This window comes from Epinephelus moara, chromosome 17 (genome assembly GCF_006386435.1).
Source record: "Epinephelus moara isolate mb chromosome 17, YSFRI_EMoa_1.0, whole genome shotgun sequence".
Taxonomy (NCBI): domain Eukaryota; kingdom Metazoa; phylum Chordata; class Actinopteri; order Perciformes; family Serranidae; genus Epinephelus; species Epinephelus moara.
In genome coordinates, this window is record NC_065522.1 from 15,040,146 (window position 1) to 15,060,402 (window position 20,257).

Below are 20,257 nucleotides of genomic sequence, written 5' to 3' on the forward strand. Positions count from 1 at the left end.
TCAGTTTCTGTTATTAGAGAACGTCAACATCAAGCTGGGTCCTTCAAACACACTCCATTCATTTGCAGAAACTGTCAACGATCGGATGTGCCAACTCAGCATCACATTAGTTGTAAATACTTCCCTAACAACCAGCTCCTCATCCTGAATCCTAACCTGTGTTCAGATGGTGTTAAGTCTGTGCTTATTACCGTCACCTTCCCACTGTAGCATCCACTCATTAGCTGCCACTGCAATGAATTATACCTCACAGCTATGCTTTTCACTGCTTTAACAAGGGGTCTGGAGCAGCAAGTTAGTCCCCTCACCATGCTGTTAATGCGCTAATCATTTACAGCACGAGACGCCGCGCTGCACAGGCAGGAGAGAGAGCAATTTGAGAGCCGCTGCTTAATTTGGATTCGGTGAAGCAGCGCTCTCATAGCCAAGCAGTGCCAGGCATCGCTAACCTCTGCCACTCCTGTAAGGTCACCAATCAGAGTGCGGCGTTTTGAGATGAGCCCAGACACTGTCATTACTGTGCCAGTCACTGATGCTCCTCTCACCCTCCTACCACCAATTGTGCCCAGCACCTCCATAAATAATTCATACGCATAGGAACATGTGAAGGGCACATGCTCAGTCAGGGCTTCGCTTTCACTTCATTTCAAATGACTGATATACAAAGAGGGCATTTTCTGAATTGTGGGGTGCAGTACAGGATTGAAATATATTATAATACCTAATGTGGAGATATAAATAAATCTCCAACAGGTCAATTATTTAAATTGCAGCCGGCAAACTGGATGTTTTTTGGCTGGTTTTCTTATGTATAGCGTGCTGACCCACATAATTACTCTAAATCAGTGAGTAACATCCGTGGCACATTTTGTTTTGCATTCACTGCATAAACAGAACACGGAGGCCATTTTATGTGCGGTTATAAAACAAACTCAGGGTGCATATCAACACCTCCTGACAGATATGAATCAGGGCTGATGTCAAACCAAAATCAGTATTCTGTTAACAGCTCACTTGTGCCTCATTAACGACTGGGCTAGATGTTGCCATGGCGACCCAGCAGAAAGGCCATCAGGGGTTCACAGTGTCAGCCTCCCCCCACCCTCCACTCCCGACCACTTTAACCCTCTCCTCAGACACACAAGAGTCATTACCCCTTCGCCTTGATTGCCGTATAAAGTGTTGGCTGTGAGGTTCAGGGGCTGTATAGGCTACCATAAACACCTTAGCAACACAAATATAGGCATTAGACTTCCTGTATCAGTGAGTGTGTTATATAAATGAATCTATGGCTGTCACTGGCTGCAGTGGTGTACTGTGGCATGCTCCTCTTGAGCATTGGGCATTAAGCGGCTGCCATGTTCCCAGGTAAAGAGGGCCCCTCTCTTCACTAATGGCACTCCAGCGAATGACCTTGACAGCTTGAAAATGAGCGCATTAAGTAGAACACTTAAATGTATAATTATGCACTTGTTCCAGTGGAACTGTCACTACTCTGTAGGTTAAATCATTACGGCTTAGATAAGATAAGATCAGATAAAAATATTAAATAATAAAATCAACCCTTTTTTCCCCTCCAAATGCCTATCAAAACAATTAAGGGACGAGACAGGCTTTGATATGAGCACATGAAAGGGAGCATCACTCCACATATTAAGTGGGCACATTCAAAAACGCAAAGCAGCGGAGAGTATAGCAACAAACACAGCCATAAGTTATTTTACTAAAAAGGAATATGCATGGAAATGTGACGTGCTTGTTTGCTACATGACAGTTTGATTAAAAATGTAACCCGAATAGCAAGATAATGTATATTTGAGAACACGAGCACTATGTTAAACTTTCATGAACTGCTCATACTATGAAAACTTACATGGGTATGAAAATGTTGAATGTGTATCAGTAAGACTTTTGTCTCTTTCATCATTATAATCACTTTCAAAAAAATTGACAGCAATCAAAAAGTCCATATTTGATTTGATTTAGGTGGTTAATCCAAAAAGAGGGTTACAAAAATGTAAAAGTGGTTGTTCCAAATGTTTTTATTTGGCATACTCAAACAGTTAGTAGCAACTAGAGACTGTGTTATAACATTGGTCACCATTCTGTCTCCTAGTTGTTTGTTTGTTTGTTTGTTTATTTAGCACGTATTAAAAAAAAAAAAAAAAAAAAAAGTCAACATTACAATTACCATAAAAAAACTGACAATCAGTAATACAATTACCATTAAAACAATTTACAGTCGGTGATATAAGAACTTCTTTTTAGGAAAAAAAACAAAAAAAAAACAATGGGAACATGCAAGGAGGTCCAAAAAACCCTCAAGGGGCTTGACAAGAGGACTTCCCTAAATAAACATTAAATTAGACATTGTCATGTGCATAAAGGCATGATATCACACTCACACCCACACACACACACACACACACACACGCACACACAGATACAGAGATCAGGTCGTTGTTATTGATATAGCAAGAAATTACATTTGTATATTACTAAATTGATTTTGTAATTATATTGAGGTGACGAAGTCAGTGTTGCCTGGACTATGTTCAGAGACGTTTTTTGAGTTAATGAAACATTACATTTACATGCTGAGCTGGATTTGCAGTACTGTGACACCAGAATCTGACGTTCAGGTCCCGACCAGGGACCAGGGTTTCAGTTCATTTTGCTTTTAATAGCCGCAAAATTAACCAACACCCGTTAACAAGCTATTATCTGGTTATTTTTTATAAACAAAATGCAAAATGACTTGAAATACAAGAGGCCTTTCCTTTTAGTCCTGCGCTCCACTGACACAATGAGCTTTAGCGCAAAATTTCAAAGCGATATCCATTTAGAAGTGGTTAATTTTTTTTATTTGTGATGTAAATGTCTTGCCTTTTATTCTATTTTCTTTTGTCTGTCTTGACAGACAGTCGGCTGGCTGCATTAACATGCAGAAACATACTGCCCACTGCCTACTAGGGCTGGGCAATATGACCAAAATCTCATATTCCGATATAGGTCATTTCATATCCCAGTAACGATACCTATCCCGATATAGCACATTTTAATCCAATGAATAAAAAGTTTTGTTCTGATTGTTCATAGCGGTTATGTTCTAAAGCACAAACACGCCCACACACCTCCACTCAACACTGAGGCTGTACTCCAAATGACGAAAAATTTTACCGTAAAAAGTGAAATTTGCGTCACAACGATATAAACGATAGAGCAAAATATGAAATGATAGACATTTTTCTCTCGTCACGCGATATATATCGTCATATCGCACAGCCCTACTGCCCACCCTAGGGTCTCCACTGGTTAGCTAACGTTAGCCTTGGCCACTCTACACTCATCTGCCGGATCGGGTAGGAGCTAGCTAGCGGATAAAAGTGACACCAGGAGTCTCATTTATTAACATTGCATACGCACAAGACAAGGCCGGAAAGAGGTGTACGCCACTTACCACGCAAAGTTTGATGTATAAAACTGACTTGATGGGAGAAACTTTGACCCGCGCTTACGAACATATTGGAGACGGGAAACTGATGACGCCTGATTGTAGAAATTGTTGAATATTTTTTGGCGCACCATTTTTGGCTTTTGTCCATACGTCCATTTTTAGTATGGATCCTACACATTGTTCTAGATTTTGCTCTCTTGATATAGCCTTACCAGCTCAGCAATTGAGATGTCTGAGGCAAAGTAAATAGAGGCCACAGTTATGACTCAGTTTGTAAAATACCCATCATCTCTGTCCTACTGTAACCAGTATTACATCAAATTAAATCAGCTTGACAATATCACATTGTATGCAGTTAATCAGCATACCTGTGGATCACCATGTAGCATTATCAAGTATGCTGCCACTCTGACTTTTGTTGCTCCAACGTTGCTGTTCTTACTATTCACCCGGCCCTGTTTGCTGACTCACACATCACACAGAGTTAGTGGAAGCTGAAAAACATCGTCAAATATCAAGATTGTCAAAATGCCAGGAAATATTCAGATTGTATTTTTAGCCCACAACTGTCCCCCCTAAGTGAGGCCATTTTGTCAAGAGGTGTTGAAGTGTGTCACTCCCTGATTCAGTCTCAGGAGGATGTGCAATTTCTTTGTGCTCATTTGTAACCTGCTTGCGTTCGAGTAGTTTTACAGTAATAATCTTACAGCTCCCTCGCGATTGCTGTGCAATAAAAATGGCCACCTATCGAGATAATTAGCCACAGTGCTTTTCTCCTATTTATACATGAAAACTGCAAGTGAACAGTAATTAATCTTAAAAGGAGAAGGGACGTGATATATTCTCCATCAGAACTTCTCTCCCTTTATACTTTTAAAAAAGATGTTAGGCTTCTCAGCTACTCTCATGAGAAATTGACTGTTATTTATCAAATGAATATATTTCCATATTACCATGGCCACAGAGTAGAGCCTCCTCTCTTAGGCGTGCGCCAATAAATTTGCTCAGCTGGATCATTCAAGCTTAGGCCCCTCAGAGGACTTTGACAGCCTCGGGGCATTCACATCGCTGGACCTCTTTCTCTCAGCACCTGGGGATTGTTTCTCAGTTACATCCTGGAGATCTTTTATTTAGAGCGCTACAAGAACAGCACAGTGGCAAAACAATATAGGGTCACTAGCACTGGTTTTAAAGTGAGCCTGGCAGTCGGTGTGGGAAAACGCTGGTATGCTATGCCTGCATGTAGCTCAAAAAAGGCAGATCTGTAAACAGCATGCGTATGTCTACAGTGCACTGCTACAAACAGCCAACCTATTTGTATTTTCCACGGTGGCCAGCACATCCCACTCTCTCTGGGGTTGCTCTGCGCTGTCATTTCAACTGCCTGGCTCCTTTGCAGTGGGCATACACAGTCATTCACTGTGGTTTCAATGTTGCTAGGCTACCTCACTTCTCCACTGTTTTCTGTTTGAAAATCTACTGTTCAATAAAGCAGTTCAAGGGAGACCTGTGGGTTTGAATACTGAGCGATATGAACCTGCAGGAGTAACTGACAACGCTAATAGCCTTTTTTTTTTGTTTCACAATACCCTTTTTCTTTTTCCCATGACTCGGTAACACAGTAGCACCATCTGTGCCTACCTCTGCAGCCCATGCATCTGCTTCAGTCATAAGAGTCATCTACAGAACATTTATAAACTTCCTTAGATATATTTTTTTTCTGTTTCAAAAGCGTACAATCTGAGTCATACATCTTCTTCCCTTTGTCTTCCACTGTTCTTTTATGGTTTGTATATATTCATATACGCCCAGCAGCGTCGAAGACTTATTATTCCTGTCTCTGTCTGTCCTGTTTTCAGCTTTGGCTGATGGGCGTATTCCAAGCCTGGACTGTCAAACGCAGCGTGCTGCTCGACGGGACCCTGCACAATTTCAGCACTGCTTTTTCTCTCTCTCCCTGTGTGCTCTCCATGATCACGAGTGCAGAGCAGTTTGACCCCAGCACAATGGAAGGCCTAGCTCCTTGAACTTTGCGGGGCAACACGCGCCGCCCCCGTGACCCTAAGTGCGTGGCCGACTGATTTCCCTGGAGTCCTGAAACAAAAACTCATTGGATGACCCTTCAACTGATCCGTTCCTCGTCTACAGCTCCATTTGAATCATCCAACTTCCTGCGTCTGGAGGAAAATATGCTTCATCTTAGCATGGAAATGCTGTTATTCTTACAGCGTTGCATCTTTTATATATTTGTTTTGTCTGGCGGCTTATTCATACGGTCTATAGATTCAATTATTTTTTAATTTATCTGCATTTCCCTGCTTTACTGGCCTTCATGAGAGCATACATTAAAATCTTCCTGTTAAAAAAACACAGAATGAAGGTCTCTAAGTTCAAACTCCTTGTTTTTTGAGCTGCTCCATATCATTGCAGCTGGAGCTTTTTCCATGTGTTTATCCTAAGCTAACTCCGAAAGGGGCCACATAAATATTTCAAATGCACTTCTACTCATGGTGAAAGGTGATTATGGCCAGGCGCTGTTGTGGGGGCATACTATAAAGAGTTGTTTTTCATAGTTGTTGTGGTTGTTAGCAGGAAATGGTTTGAGCGCTAAGCTAATTACTGGATGTTGACAATGTTCTTCCTGGGGACTTGTGTTTTTAAAAACCTAAATGGCTCAGAATGATAGTGAGCTGTGGTGCTGCGTGTATTTAAGCCATTAGAGACATTTAAGAGAAATTAAAATTGCGTTATATAGTGGGTGCTCCCTGCTTAAAAAAAAAAAAAAAAAAACACTGCTGCTGGTGTCTTGTGTGATATACTTGACTGTATGGCTTCAGTATGAAACTGTTTCTTGTTTGTAGTTGACACCGCACTCCGTGTTTCTGCCAGGGAGAATTTGGAACTACACTATACTGCGTTCTGTGCTTTGTCATCATTTTCACAACAGTGGTATAATGTTACTGCATTCAATTATGTTCCTGTGGTTTATTATTACGGTGTTATTGTTTCACTTTTATTTCTGAAAACAAGAAAAGGCTGTCACACTTTTCTCTGCTCTGCTCTATGTTTAATGCTGCTTTTATATTAAAGCCTTTCGTTTTTCAGCCTAGACTTTTAACCCATGAGCAACTTTGATTACTAAACATAATTAATGCGTTGTAGGTAGCATGGTGAAGCATCAGGAACCTTGTCACATTGTAATAGTCCATTTTAGAGAGGTTGTGGCCACCATAATTAACACCAGTAGATGTCTGCTCTATCATGTCAACACAAACACTAACATGAAGTTTTTATTTATCCTTCAGTTTGGATTCTTTACACACACAAAGTTGTCCGTCCTTTAGTTTTACCTGACTGTACGATGTTTCACTTGGCAAGCGTAAAGCAAAATTATGCCCAGAAATTTAGGCAGCAATGACAATGTAAGAGAGAGCCCTAAGATTGAGTCACATTAAGAGGAAAACAAATGAACAGGGTGTCAGCTCTAAGAGGCGTGATAGTAACTGCTTTAAAAGAATAGTTAAGCATTATGGGAAATATGCTAATTCTTAATTTTCTTGCACACAGACAAGAAGATTAAATATAGAGCAGGGGCCAGGAGGTTGATCCCTGAGATTAGATTAGCAAAAACACTGGAAGTCACTGCTCCAGGCCAACAAATAGTGTGACACATAACTCCTTGTAAAACCACAAATCGTCTTTTTTTAAAGGATGAAAAAAAAAACAAGATGAAACTAATCAGTGAGCTTTTTTTTCTTAATGCTAAGCTAAGCTAACCACACGGTACTAGTGGCATACTTAAAGCATACACATGAGAGTGGTTTAAATATTCTCATCTCACTCTCAGCAAGAGAACTAAAAACTATTTACCAAAATTCCAATCGTCTCCTCTTTTTCAAGGCAACATGCATATGTCAAAGACCCCAGAAAGTTGCTGTCTGGACTGCAAATGCATTAGTCATTGTCTGTGCCCAATCTGTCCTGGCTGCCCAATCAGTGTTACGCACAAACAAATCTCAACAGAGGTGAGAAGGGAACTAATGTTTCCCTGGTTAGCGACTTTCATCATCAACTCTGGAAAAAACAATGTGTATAATTTAGAAAGTAATTGACTAAGACTTTATAAAAATATGTTTTAACAACTTCTGGATACAGTCTGCTGGGGTATAGGATATGAGTATTAGCAGATAAACTTTTAAAGAAACAGGAGGTATACTGTTGCCATGAATACAGTGAGGCAGCAATGTTATATTTGTCTAAATAACAAAACAAATTTTGTTCGACAGCACAAGCATCTTATTACAACCCATACTTGCATTTATTGCAAACTGCACCACCCACTAGTTGCTGTAATACTTATTATGGGAGCGTAGGAGGAAGTGTTATTAATGTTATAAGTCAAATAACTGTTATTATTGTATGACTATGGAAGGTCCTATAAGGTGGGCAGTAGGGGTGGTTAATGGGTCAAACAAGCACAGGACTTTCACCTGTGGCGCAAAGACAATGGTGACTTCTTTTAATAACAATGTAGGCATATGCTAGTACGCACAGCATAATACACTAGTGGTATATGTGATGTGACATATGGGATGTTACGTTTTTTATAAAAAGTAGTACTTATTACTTTCTTACTTAGTAAGTACTTATTAAAACCAAACTATGACATTTTTTTTCTAGTCGACCAAATGTTAGTCAGCCAGAAAGGTCATTAATTGACAAGATTTTATTGGCTGCGTCTTGTCAAAGTATACAAAAACCTATATGACTGGACCACATGGGGATTTAATTTGAAAGGACAGACACAGGAAATGGCCACGCTCAGAAGTCAGACAGGAGTCACGTTAATTTCCAGGGCTGGTTCCTGCGATTATTCCACAGGCTAGTTAATAACATGTCGGGCAGGAAATCCAAAGTGTGGGATCATTTTGAGAAGGTGAAGGACGAACCCAAGGTGATATGTAAACTCATCTTCATTGGTCGACTACAAACATGACGTATCATCTGAAACATGTCAGTAGCTACATGCCCATTAGCCACTTAGCACAATCATTACTGCTTCGCCGACAGCGTCATTAATAGGCAGCTCGCTCAGTGCGTGACGTGCACTTGTAGATAAAATATAGGCCTATATTAATGAAGGTTCATTAGTACGGTTTTGTGTTTCTCTGTAATGTAGCACAGTGTTAAGAATGTTACTGAGACCATTCTTTCTCACACCTTCAACTCAAACCATTGTGCTGCCCTGCCCGAAAATATAATATCGTAAAAATGTGAGGGACTAGTCGACTAATGAAAGACTATTGGTCGACCAGGAAAATTCTTAGTCAGGGGCAGCCCAACCTAACTGTACTAGAGGCAATGCAAAGCAGCAGAGCAACATTACGTGTTCTTTCAGATTGAAAAATATCTATCAAATCAATGCATCCTGTTGTTAAAACGATACATTTAATTAATTCAGTACCAGTTAATATAGCCCACGCTTTCAAACCTTGCATAAACAACTGCATTATCACTTGGCAAAACTCAATATCCACACAGTAAAGCTGGCAGCAACCACAAGCTACAAGAGATGGAGTCTGTGTAGCAGGTAAAAAAAACCCTGCTCCACTCCACGCATGTGACATGTTGCATCAGTTCCCCGGTTATTTCAGCTGTAACACTGCAACAGTTAAGACAGTAACATGTCATTTTGGAAGTGAGTGACAATCAACCTATTTTGTCCTTTAGGTATTACAGAGTGTTGGGAGAAATCTTATAAACTGGAGGATTTTCGGGCAAATTCTGAAGTGTTTCTATCCCCGCGCTAGTACACGCACACAGTGAGTTACACTATGTGCTGCAATTTGAGCCTTGTTTCCTATTTTCCAGAACACTTTGCTTAAAAAATAAAGCACTCATGTTGATGTTCAAGCACATATTCATTACATTATATCAAGTACTGCCATTGCCCAAGTGGCGAAACACAGAGAAGTCAGCAACTTCCTGAGCACACAAGCCAGACCCATTGTAAAAATCAATCTTGGTCAATGGCCCTTTTTTAATTTCCTGGAAATTAAGATGTTAAAATGTATTTAAAAAAAAGTTTTAATCAATATCATTCTGGATGCGACGTTGGTTCCCTCTCATCTCTGTCAACAGTTGGACATGTGCATCACCGATCAGGCAGTTGCGACGGATTGGGCGCTGACAGTCATAAACTACAACGATGAATTAACAGGTAAGGAGGGAAAAAGTGATCATACTATCATGATCATACGTGGAACACAACAAAATTCCAATGGCAAAGAGCAGCAGTGGTCTCAAGAAGACCCTCACTGGGTGTATCTGAAAAACACTTAAAGGAATATTTGCGCAACAATACCAGAAAGAGTGGCTTTGGAGGTGACCACCGGGTTGAAATGAAACCTGCGACAGTCAACAAACATTATTAGCTTCAACAAATCATTATTTACTATCACTATTAGCACACACGCTGCAGCTGTGATATTGCAGAGAAACACATCAATACCACAGAGGCTTGTGGGAAATGACTGTGACATGCTGGTGACAAAAGGAGATCAATGTTCTGTTTGCATGTACAGTGTGTGTGTGTGTGTGTGTGTGTGTGTGTGTGTGTTGTTTTTCCTCAAATGAAGTGTTAAGTGCTGTGTTATGTAAGCTCATACATAAGCACAAGATGGTAACAAACAGCAATCCCTATATGCTTCTGCACACCAGTGAATTACATATGTGTGTATTTATTCATCTTTTCAGGTGGACTGCATTTAGCTAAACCCCGCTGTTCCGTCATTGTACCCACCACGTCTGCCCTGGGTGCGAGTGGGTAGAGGGGACATTATGAAGATGGACGACGCTGTCACAGTGGGATGGTGTTTGTCGCAATGCAAGCATTTTCTTCTACTCTATTATCATTATCATGGCTGATGTTATTGTTACAATGGCCATTTCAGGAAGCGGTTGAGCTGCTGAGACCGTAAGGCAGAAAAGCTAAATGGAAAAAGGAGACATTGGAATTCAGGAGGTGAATATGAGTTGTATAATATCTACATTTACAGATAATTGGGAGCATACAGTATGAATGCTGTGCCTTATGAAATCTTTATGGCTGTATGTGTGGCCGCAATATAAGAGCAAGCAGTTACAAAAGGAAGTGTTTCGAAGGCTGATTTATTGTTCCTTAAAAACATTTGTAAAGTTAATGGTGTAGTGCCAACTATGCTGCAAAACCAAGCATGAAGGAAGGTTAGCGCTAAGGGAACAATTTTAACTTTTATGAGCCTTGACACACTTCGCAAACCGAGCGCCGGCCGTGAGCCGTAATCAAAATTCAGCAGCAACACCATCCATTTAACACTGCGGAAACGTAACATAACTAATCCAAATTAGCCGAAATGGTACAAGCAGGCGTTAGCAATGTCATCGCCACCGCAGTCACACTTTCCAGCTTTCATTGACAGGCCACACATGTTAATGCTGTTTCTCCTTCCCGCTCCCCTCTGCACTTTCTCACATGGTTGTCCTTTAGGATGCTGGAGCAGGTGTGATAAATGCTGCCGTTTAAATCAAAGCACTCTCCTCTCCCCCTCCTCACCCCCTCTGGGGAGAAGGAGGATGCCTCCATGCAGATTGATATCAGGAGGCCCAGCCATATCCTGCAAGGGCTGACTGATGGTCTGTCTGGATAAAAAATGAACTTTATTCCCAGCGTGCAAGCTATGATTCATGTTCCTCCCCTCCCCCTCCTTCCCCAAAACCATTCCACATATACCTTCACTACACACTGTCTGGAAACAGTATAGTACATCATATAGTGCTGCACCTCTGGCCTACACCCAGAAAATACCAATGAGGTGTTTGCATGTGATCAAACAGAAACTAGCATTATTTTTCCATGAACGTGTTGAGGTGTATGAAAAATCAAGAATCCGCAACTGTTGTATTCAGCCCTATATAATCACTCCCATCTCCAGATGGGAAACATATACATTTTATATATTTGAAATCATTCCCTTGAGTTCTGTTTGGCAGCGATTTTCTTCCAAACAGAGTGACCAACTCACATGAGTCGTGTTTGACCACTGGTTCCGCTTGGTCCTTCTGCCCTTCCATACCATCATGAGTGACAGGCAGGCAGAAGCGCTGGGGTCACATTACTCACAGTTAGCATTCTGTTCTTCCTCTTTCCTGCGCTAAAAACATGGTGAAGCATTGCACTTTCCGCTCCAAAAGTGAGTGGGTTGTGTGGGAGGTGGCGGTGCAAAAAGAAAAAAAAAAACAACAACAACTCAGCCCTGCTTTAGATTCCAATTAATTTGCCATCTGAAAGCAAAACTACATGTGCAGAAAGGGATAATTGCTAATAAATTATCACATCAACTGCCAAAAGAAGACGAGTCGGGACTAATGGCATCACATCTCAAAGGAGACTAAATGTTTTGACACATTGTCGCAAATTTTCTGTGGTCATTTGTGCCTTTACATTGTCTGCTTGCAAAACAAGTGGTTAGCCTATGTGCCCGCTACCACCAAAACAGCACTGCAATTGAGTCCTCCTCTTCGGGGAGGAGTTGCAGCAAATCATAAAAGCTTTTCTCACAGAGAGGTTTCAATGTCGATGGAATGGTTTCTATAATTGCACCCTATAAAAGTGTCGGATCACTGACGGTTAAGGCTAATGAGAGAGTGGAAAAGGACAGCGAGGCGACATCCCGTAATTATCACCTCAAATCTTAAATTAAAAGAAGAGAATAAGTAAAAAAAATAAAATAAAGGAACTATCAGCATGATGTATAAGTTTTTTTCTTGATCTGTTTGACAGAGATGTTACAGCGATGATAAGGTGAGAAAAGGTGGTGTGGTGTGATAATAGAAGAAAACTCGACAGCTAAAGGACGGCTGTTGTTTTGAACTTAGCAGGTAGAAAATAAACAAGATCACAAACAAGAAAGTTAGTGTTGTACTATGGGTAGTGTTTCTGCCAATCTTTAGAGCGGCTCCAATTTCAATCAGTACACTGACACTCCTGGGGAACAAAGGATGAACAAAACTGAACATGTCTTGTGACATCTAAAGGTCCGTTTCTATGGGGACTGAGTGGCATCTTTCATAGCACATGGGAATTTTAATGCACACCAAAGTCCAGCAGTCAACACAGCCAATCCCAAGGGGATGGTAAAAGGCCAGAGCGTAATCCTTTAGATGAAATTGAAACCCTTCAAGGCTGAGGAAATACAACCCCGGCAGTATATGAAACTCGCCCCCTGTTTGTCATTGATCAAAAGGTATTAAAACTATAATAGAGATCTGTTAGCGATTGATTAAAGGTCATATAAAGCCTAACAGAGATTGAATAACAATTTTAAAAAATCAATAGCGCAAATATTGGTCTTAGGGTAACTTCATATGAGCAGTGCAACAATGATTAAAGAGCTTTCATTGGAGTGCAGTGGTGGGATTTGTTTCAGGCTCATTCATGAAATGAAAAATGCTGTCATGTGAATTTATCTAATTGGTATAAATAAGAAATATTGGACTTTTCTGGCTTTATTGCGTAACGAAAGATCAAGGACAAGGGAATGTATGCTGGACTCCTAAAACTGTTTTAGAAGAAGCCTTTTTTCCTTCACATTAGAAGTCTGAATGTGTTTCGCTATAGGCTCTAAATGTCACTGCACACAACGTGCTCACAATGTTGTAAAACTCTTCGGAAAAGGTGTTCCTCAAATTAGGCACTGCGTTGATAATATTTCCCCTGTCCCTTACATTGGGACAGTAGGCTAGTCATTGTTTGACATTTTAACAATGGAGGCTAAAGAGGACTTGATTGAGGTACTTACCCTAATGAGACCTCTGTTCCTGCTGTGCTCTTTTGAGTGACTTCATTAAACGGACACAGGGTATAAGTGTACCTGCAGAGGGAAAAAGAAAACACAATGTCCGCATTAAGAAAATTTGCACACAAGGTTCATTCCATGGCGGTTTTACTTGGCAGCAGTCCTTTTCATGCATTAGCTCCTGTTACACTGCCTCTTAAAGGCAGGAATTTCGTATAAAAGGGAGACAGTGTTGTCTCAACTTCAGGGCAACAACCAGTTAGTAACAGCGCCAAAACAGTTGTGACGTTTTGACATGTTATGGGTGTGTGACCAACTGTGGGAGATTTAAAATATATGATAGCAGCTAGCAGCTAACTCAAGAAGAAGAACAGTGGCTGAATATGTCCACAAACTGGGAAAACAATGAGGTTCGGAAGCTCCGAAGGAGGACGAGATTACCTGCAATATAACAGGGATGGTTAATGATTGTTATCGCCATGTTATACCATTGTTATTGTTTAGAAAGTGCTCTTGATGTGTATGTTATATGTTACATTAGAGGCTGATGCTGTTATGTTACATGTCATGCACGTCAGGCCTCTTTTGCTTTCACGATGCTGGCTGTCTACAAATCACACACTAGAGCAGATAGATGCCACCATTGTTTGGTTCTGTGTAAAAATGCAAAGGTGGCATTAAAAAGGGACTTCGTAGCAGCTCTTTAGCATGATCTCTCTATAACAAGTGGTTTTGTTTATTGCTCTTTTACTCAGACTTTGATGAAAAACTAGAGCTTGACATAAATACATCAGATTTGCCAAAATGTTTATCACACAGAGTTGTTTTTGCCACCTGAAAAGTACCAAGACATTTCAATACAAAATTGCTAAAGATATTTAAAGTAATTCAGAAACAGTCTCGACATTACGATTGGTGTGCCCTTTAGAGAACATTTTTCATTTGTAAAATGTCACACTCAACACATATCTTGGGTATAATCAAGCAGCAGCCTCTGGGGCCAAAAATGAAGACAACGTGGAAGAGCCAAAAAATGCAGTTCCTCGAACGGCCACTGGTTGGCTCCTGAACTGAGTCAACCCGTAGACACCCATGTTAAAATGCCAAACTTTACAGCAGAAATAAACATGTTTACAGCCTGGTGCTAAAAAGGTCTTGGTCTCTATAGCAAAGTTCAACATTCATAACAACTGTACAGGGGGTGGAATTTATTTTATTTTTTTTAATAACTCGCCCTTTTAAATTTTATTGAGGCTTAAACTTATGCATAATGAAGGGCGGGCTGGTTTGGCAGGCTGTCTGCTGATAGAGTCTGTAAGCTCACAGTCAGATCCACCACTCACTCCTCCAAAGGTCCACCCTCTGGTCCAAATATGGTCACTTCTGGCTCCAAAAATCCAAACTGGCAACAGGCAAAACGGAGAACTCAAGGCTTCAAAACAAGAGTCCACAAACTAATGGATGATGTACGTTGGCTGCATCCATTTTATTCAGTCTTTGGGCATAATTCTTTAATACCCAAATGTAAGCGACCATGTATGTATATGTATATTGAAATTGTTCAACGTAATGTTTTTGTATGAAGAGTGGATCAAAATGTAATGTGAAATGCATCACTGGTGGTAAATCCACAAAGATTAGCAGTGCCTCTCAACTTTAAAGAGCTTTATAGCATTATATTGTTCAGCTCGTTGTTGTCTGCAAATTCAATGGTCGTTTTTATTTATTTATTTTTAGGACAAAAGCTTTGACAAACCAACTTCATGCTAATTGTTCAGCAGCAAATGCAGAGAGACAGCCAGTGACTAGCTGGTGAACATAGTGTAGCATTTAGCAGACCCAAAAAAAATCAAAACAGATATTTCCCTGGGAGTGGTGGAGATAAAAGCAGAGCTAGAAGGAGAGTGAGTACTGGACTTATGTGTCAACAACAACTCCAATGAGTGGGTTATAAATAGACTACTGTTTGCAAATGCATTAGCTAAAACAACTCTATAAGGTGATAGTATTTCAGTGTTGTTTTTCTGTTGACCTGATCAGCTGGACAAATCAGTAAATATGTCTTTTTCTTTTTCCTATGGCTCTATGACAAACAAAACTTACACTGCGGACAAGCAAACTATGGTCAGACAAGTACCAAAGCTGTGGTTTACTAAGCAGAATTATTGAACAGTGGGACTCTGTCTAGGCTTAGTGGCTACCTACTGGGACAGAAGATTGACATAGAGCTACCCCGCCACCCACAGCTCTCCTACTAAGGCAAAGAGGAATCTAAAGGAGTTGGCAATTAGTCTAGCCCATTACTAATGCACTTGCTGGGGATAGTGCTGGAGAGTAGAGGCACGATCACTAGCTCCAGTAACAAACTGATCAAAGACCCTGATGGTGAAACCGACAGGGGGAAAAGGCAGCCTGGCTTTTTTCCTTGACATTTGAACCGTTACACTGACTGTTATAAAAAGAGCAGAGGGATGCCCAGATAACCACAACGAGAGAGAAAGAGAGAGAGAGAGAGAGAAAGTGCAGGGTGGATGGGGGAAAGATGGCTGCAGCCTAAGTAGACGTGGGCCGGGAAGTGCGGGAGGGATCAAAAGCTGCATGAGAGAAAAGCAAGATGAAAGAAAAGAAAATGATGAACATCAGAGAAAGGGGGATAGTGGGAGAGAGGTAAGTGATTGGCTGCCGACTTCTTTTGCTCATTGCGCGTGTTTGTGGATTGTATTAAATGCTTCTCATCTCGGAGACATTCATTTACTGTAGGCATTTATCCTTTCATGTCTACTGTATGTTTCGACGGGGACGGCCCTTTCCCAATCCATCATGTATAAGGGCAAGGAAAAAACATAACAGAAGCATCTTTTTTTGACTGCAGAGTAAGCAGTACAGCTCGCAGTAGAATTAAATGTGTCTCACCATGACTAAGCCTATTGAGAATCCATTCCCCCTCAAAGAAATCTGACACTGTGCAGCAAGGTTCCTCCTGGGATGTTTTCCTATTTATTTCTATTCTATTAGTTTATTTTCAAACTATAAACTTCACAGTCATGCTAGCAGCAATGTCGGTTGGTCCACCACCAGACTGAAATATCTCAATAACAAGGATAAATCCTACTAGGGTTGGAGGATATGATGGTATATACTGTGCTATGGTGGAAATGTGTCCACCTGTAGAGATACTGTTTCTACTGTGGGAGCAAATCAGGGTGGGATTCTCGCATGATCTCACAAATCCAGCTACCTTGCAAGGTAACATGATTCATGTGACATGGATGATGAGAGTAAAGTTGTAAATACAAAAACCTGTAACACTTGAAATTACTGTTCTCAGGAACCCTAAAGCTTCCAATTTACAGAATTTAAGTTTTACTTTTTCATTTTTTGTTTTTAACCTGTGTTTTCTCAAGTGAGGCAGTTTTTTTATTTGTTTGAATAGAAGATTCAAATAAAAGAAGAAAATAATCAAATGTATTTAAGTGTGGTATGATTATTTTAGACTATTTCTTAACTGAATTTACAGAACAATTACTGTATTGTGATACATACCTTTTACCATGATATAAAATTACATATACCATGATAGAAGATTTTAGCCTAATTGAATTTGGTGATCCCCTGATGTTTTCTGTAGCACCACCTGCAATAAGTTTTCAGTTACCCAAGGAAATATCTGAACATCTACTTAATGGATTGGCACAAAATTTTATACATATGTACATGGTCCCCATAGTATGAATCCCAATGACTCTGTTGATCTCCAGAGATCTCCCTGTGCCACCATGAGCTTCAAATGTATGATTTTGAGAGAAATTTCTCAAAAGCTATTAGCTTGCCATTGGAATTTGGTACAGATATTGAATTTATTGCAGGGATGCATCGATTTATCTGCCAAACATTAATATCTGATGCGATATTCACCTTGGTTTCGGCCATCAGCCTATTGGCAAATAAGATATCATACATTCAATCAATGTCTGTGTTTTGCGCAAGCTAAAAAGCAGGGCTCAAGACTAAGGGTGTCTTGTCATCCTGGGGATGTTAGAAAATGTGCTTGGGACAAACAGAGATCTTTCCTTGGACACCTTTGGGACGAAAGGACCAAATAAACTTATTATCAATGCATCAGGGGACGCCTACCATTGTTTCCCTGATAATGCCACATTGTGAGCAACAATCTGTGTCGAAATAAGCAGGAGAGCTAGTTAACAGAACAGAAGTTGCATTGAGTTACATCATGATGTGTTCAAGCTCTACTCAGTAAAAGTACTGGGTGAAGGTAAATTACAAAGTTGTCTTGATGTGTTTATATGTAATCCTGTAAAATTAGTTTTTGGTAAGAAACTTGAATAAATACAGCTGTTTGGAGGAGAGATTTGTTGCCATTTTTTTCAGCAATATAAAATAGATATTAGAGAGGGAATTATGATGTGTTATATATATATATGTTAAAAGGTTTTTGAAGCATATTTTTTAAAAGATGTTTTCATGTAAATCAGGTCTACAATAAAGGTTGTTTCATAAATGTGTATGATTGAATTTGTGCTCATTCAAGAAGTGTTGTTATTTCTTTATAATGAAGATTTCTTTGTTTCCCTGGTACAAAAGGGGAACAAAAATACCCCAAACAAAACAAACAACACAAAAGTATTGGTATCGGCTTTTGGCCAAATTGGGTTTTTTTTGTTTTTTTGTAAAGATATTTTTTGGGCATTTTTAGCCTTTAGTGGATAGGACAGACAAGTGTGAAAGGGGGAGAGAGAGAGGGAGTGACATGCAGCAAAGGGCCACAGGCTGGAGTCGAACCCGGGCTGCTGCGGCAACAGCCTTGTACATGAGGCGCCTGCTCTACCTCTAAGCCACCGACGCCCCCCAAATTGTTATTTTAAACCTTGTTATCAGTACTGGCCCAGAATTCCACAGCCATTGCATCCCAAATTGAACTGTAATATCTTAGGTGATCTTCTGACATTTCATCAGACGCCTTCATCCAAAGAGGAAAAACTAAATACTAACAACATTCCCATCAGGCCCAGCTGAACTTGCTGTGTAAAGATTAAGCACACATGATCAAGATTTTCAACATGCTAAGCATCATACCTGGTAAACAGTTAGCATGTTAGCATTGCCATTGTGAGTACTTCCATTGAAACACTTTGCCAGCCACAAGTACAGCCTCACAAAGCTGCTAGCATGTTTGTAGACTCCTGGACTTGTTCCTCTCTTCAGGGTATAAGAGGAGCAAAGGACTGATTAAAGGTGTCTTCGCAGCTGTCCTTGACCTCTCCAGATGCACTCAACACCTTCAGTTAGCTCCAACATCACATGACAAGTTAGCAGAACACCCACACCTGAAGAATAATTTGAGACCTTACATAACTGCTGTGTGGTAGTTTAAACAGAATGTGAAACTCGTCGCTGCTTTGGTGGAACATTTATTAAAGAATTTCTCAACTAGAAGCTTTAAAAGTGCAATCAAATGCAATGTAAAATGATGTGATGTGTGTCAAATATATAAATCAGAAATCCCTCTTGACATTAGCTTTACATTCATTAGATTCATTAGGTTTGTAAAGCAGGTACTTCAGCAATAACAAACATCCTCATCTGAGCCCAGAAACATATGGCACCTGATAGACAGAGGTATAGTGAGCAGAGGAAGGAGGGGGAGGAAAAGGGGTAACACAGTGAAAAAGCAATCAAATGAGTCCCATAAGGGAGTACCTCTGTATGTCTTTACATCTCTTCCCCCTCTCTATCACCCTCTCTTTTACCCTCAAGGCAAAGCCATCCATCCCTGCCCACTTTTGCTGACACGCCAGCACTGCACGCACACACACACAACAAAAAAACAAAACGCTAGGCTCTTTGTGAGTGAGGGCACTGCGATCTGACCTTGGACGCTCGCCTCCATGTGGCAGCTTGTGAGAAAACAAAAGCAGGCAAGACAACACAGAAAATGTGTTGCTGGGTAAAAGGCAAAAAAAAAAAAAAAAAAAAAAAAGAAAGTTAGGAGAGATTAGAAATGCCGAGCCCAATATGCAGACGGAGGTGCAGGTTGATTAGCTGTCTGTCTCTGAGACAGACACTTCACATTCTGTCGTCTGCGTTACATAAATGGGACACAGCAGAAAGGTCAAACAGGCACATTTATACAAACTGTCCCTGGCTATCCTTAGCAAATGAGCACAGTGTGACACGAAGGAGGAAATATCCGCTGAGATGGACAGGCGGTGACAAAGGCTTTGAGGAGAAAAGACTGGCTGCGACGGAAATATAAGGCTAAGAAACAGCCAGGAGAACAAAGACAAAGACGGAGGAAAAGGGAAGGCAGAAGGATAAAAAGAAATAAAAGTGCGCAAAAGAGAGTGGGAGGGAATCAGAGTCTGCTGGTGGTGACGCTGTGCATATGAATCACCAACTGAACAGGCCGCGAATATGACAGATGATGACGTGCAGCAAGGGGGACACTCGGGCGGAGGATACAAAGGGTAAGGAAGAAAGAGAAACTTGGCGGGTCACCAATCAAACCTTTGACAATAATTAGAAGGCTATGATGAGCAGCAGATCATAAAGTGACAACAGCGATCCTCCCATACGGGTCCTGAACTCCACGCTCCATCTCTTTCTGTCCCCCACGTTCGATCTGTCACAGCCTGACAATGCAGCTCTGACGCTAGCCATAATAAGTTGGTACCACAGTGTCAATCTTTGGCAGGTGTTCTGGGCCTGAAGGTACACAGTTACAGAATAAATATCTTAGATGCAACCACTTAGCCCCTCAGGCAGTATTTCATGCTTCGCTGGATCAGACTGCAGATTCAGTTCACACAGAAATCTTGAGTTCTGGAGCCAATAGCTCGAATTCTTTCCAATGCCAGACAGCCTGTCACTCAAGCAGCCCTGCCCTTAAATATGCATAAATTTCAACCTTAATAAGGGTTAAAGTTCTGACCATTTACACTTGTGC

At 40.7% G+C, this 20,257-nt stretch overlaps 1 protein-coding gene across 1 annotated transcript in view; it reads right to left on the reverse strand.

The window, feature by feature from the left end:
- LOC126404200 (glucosidase 2 subunit beta-like) overlaps positions 1-20,257 on the reverse strand; it is a 190,452-nt gene that overhangs the window by 15,122 nt on the left and 155,073 nt on the right. Inside the window, exon 13 of the mRNA XM_050067256.1 lies at positions 13,297-13,368. Coding sequence (XP_049923213.1) covers positions 13,297-13,368 — 72 coding nt within the window. The remainder of the gene's footprint in view (positions 1-13,296; positions 13,369-20,257) is intronic.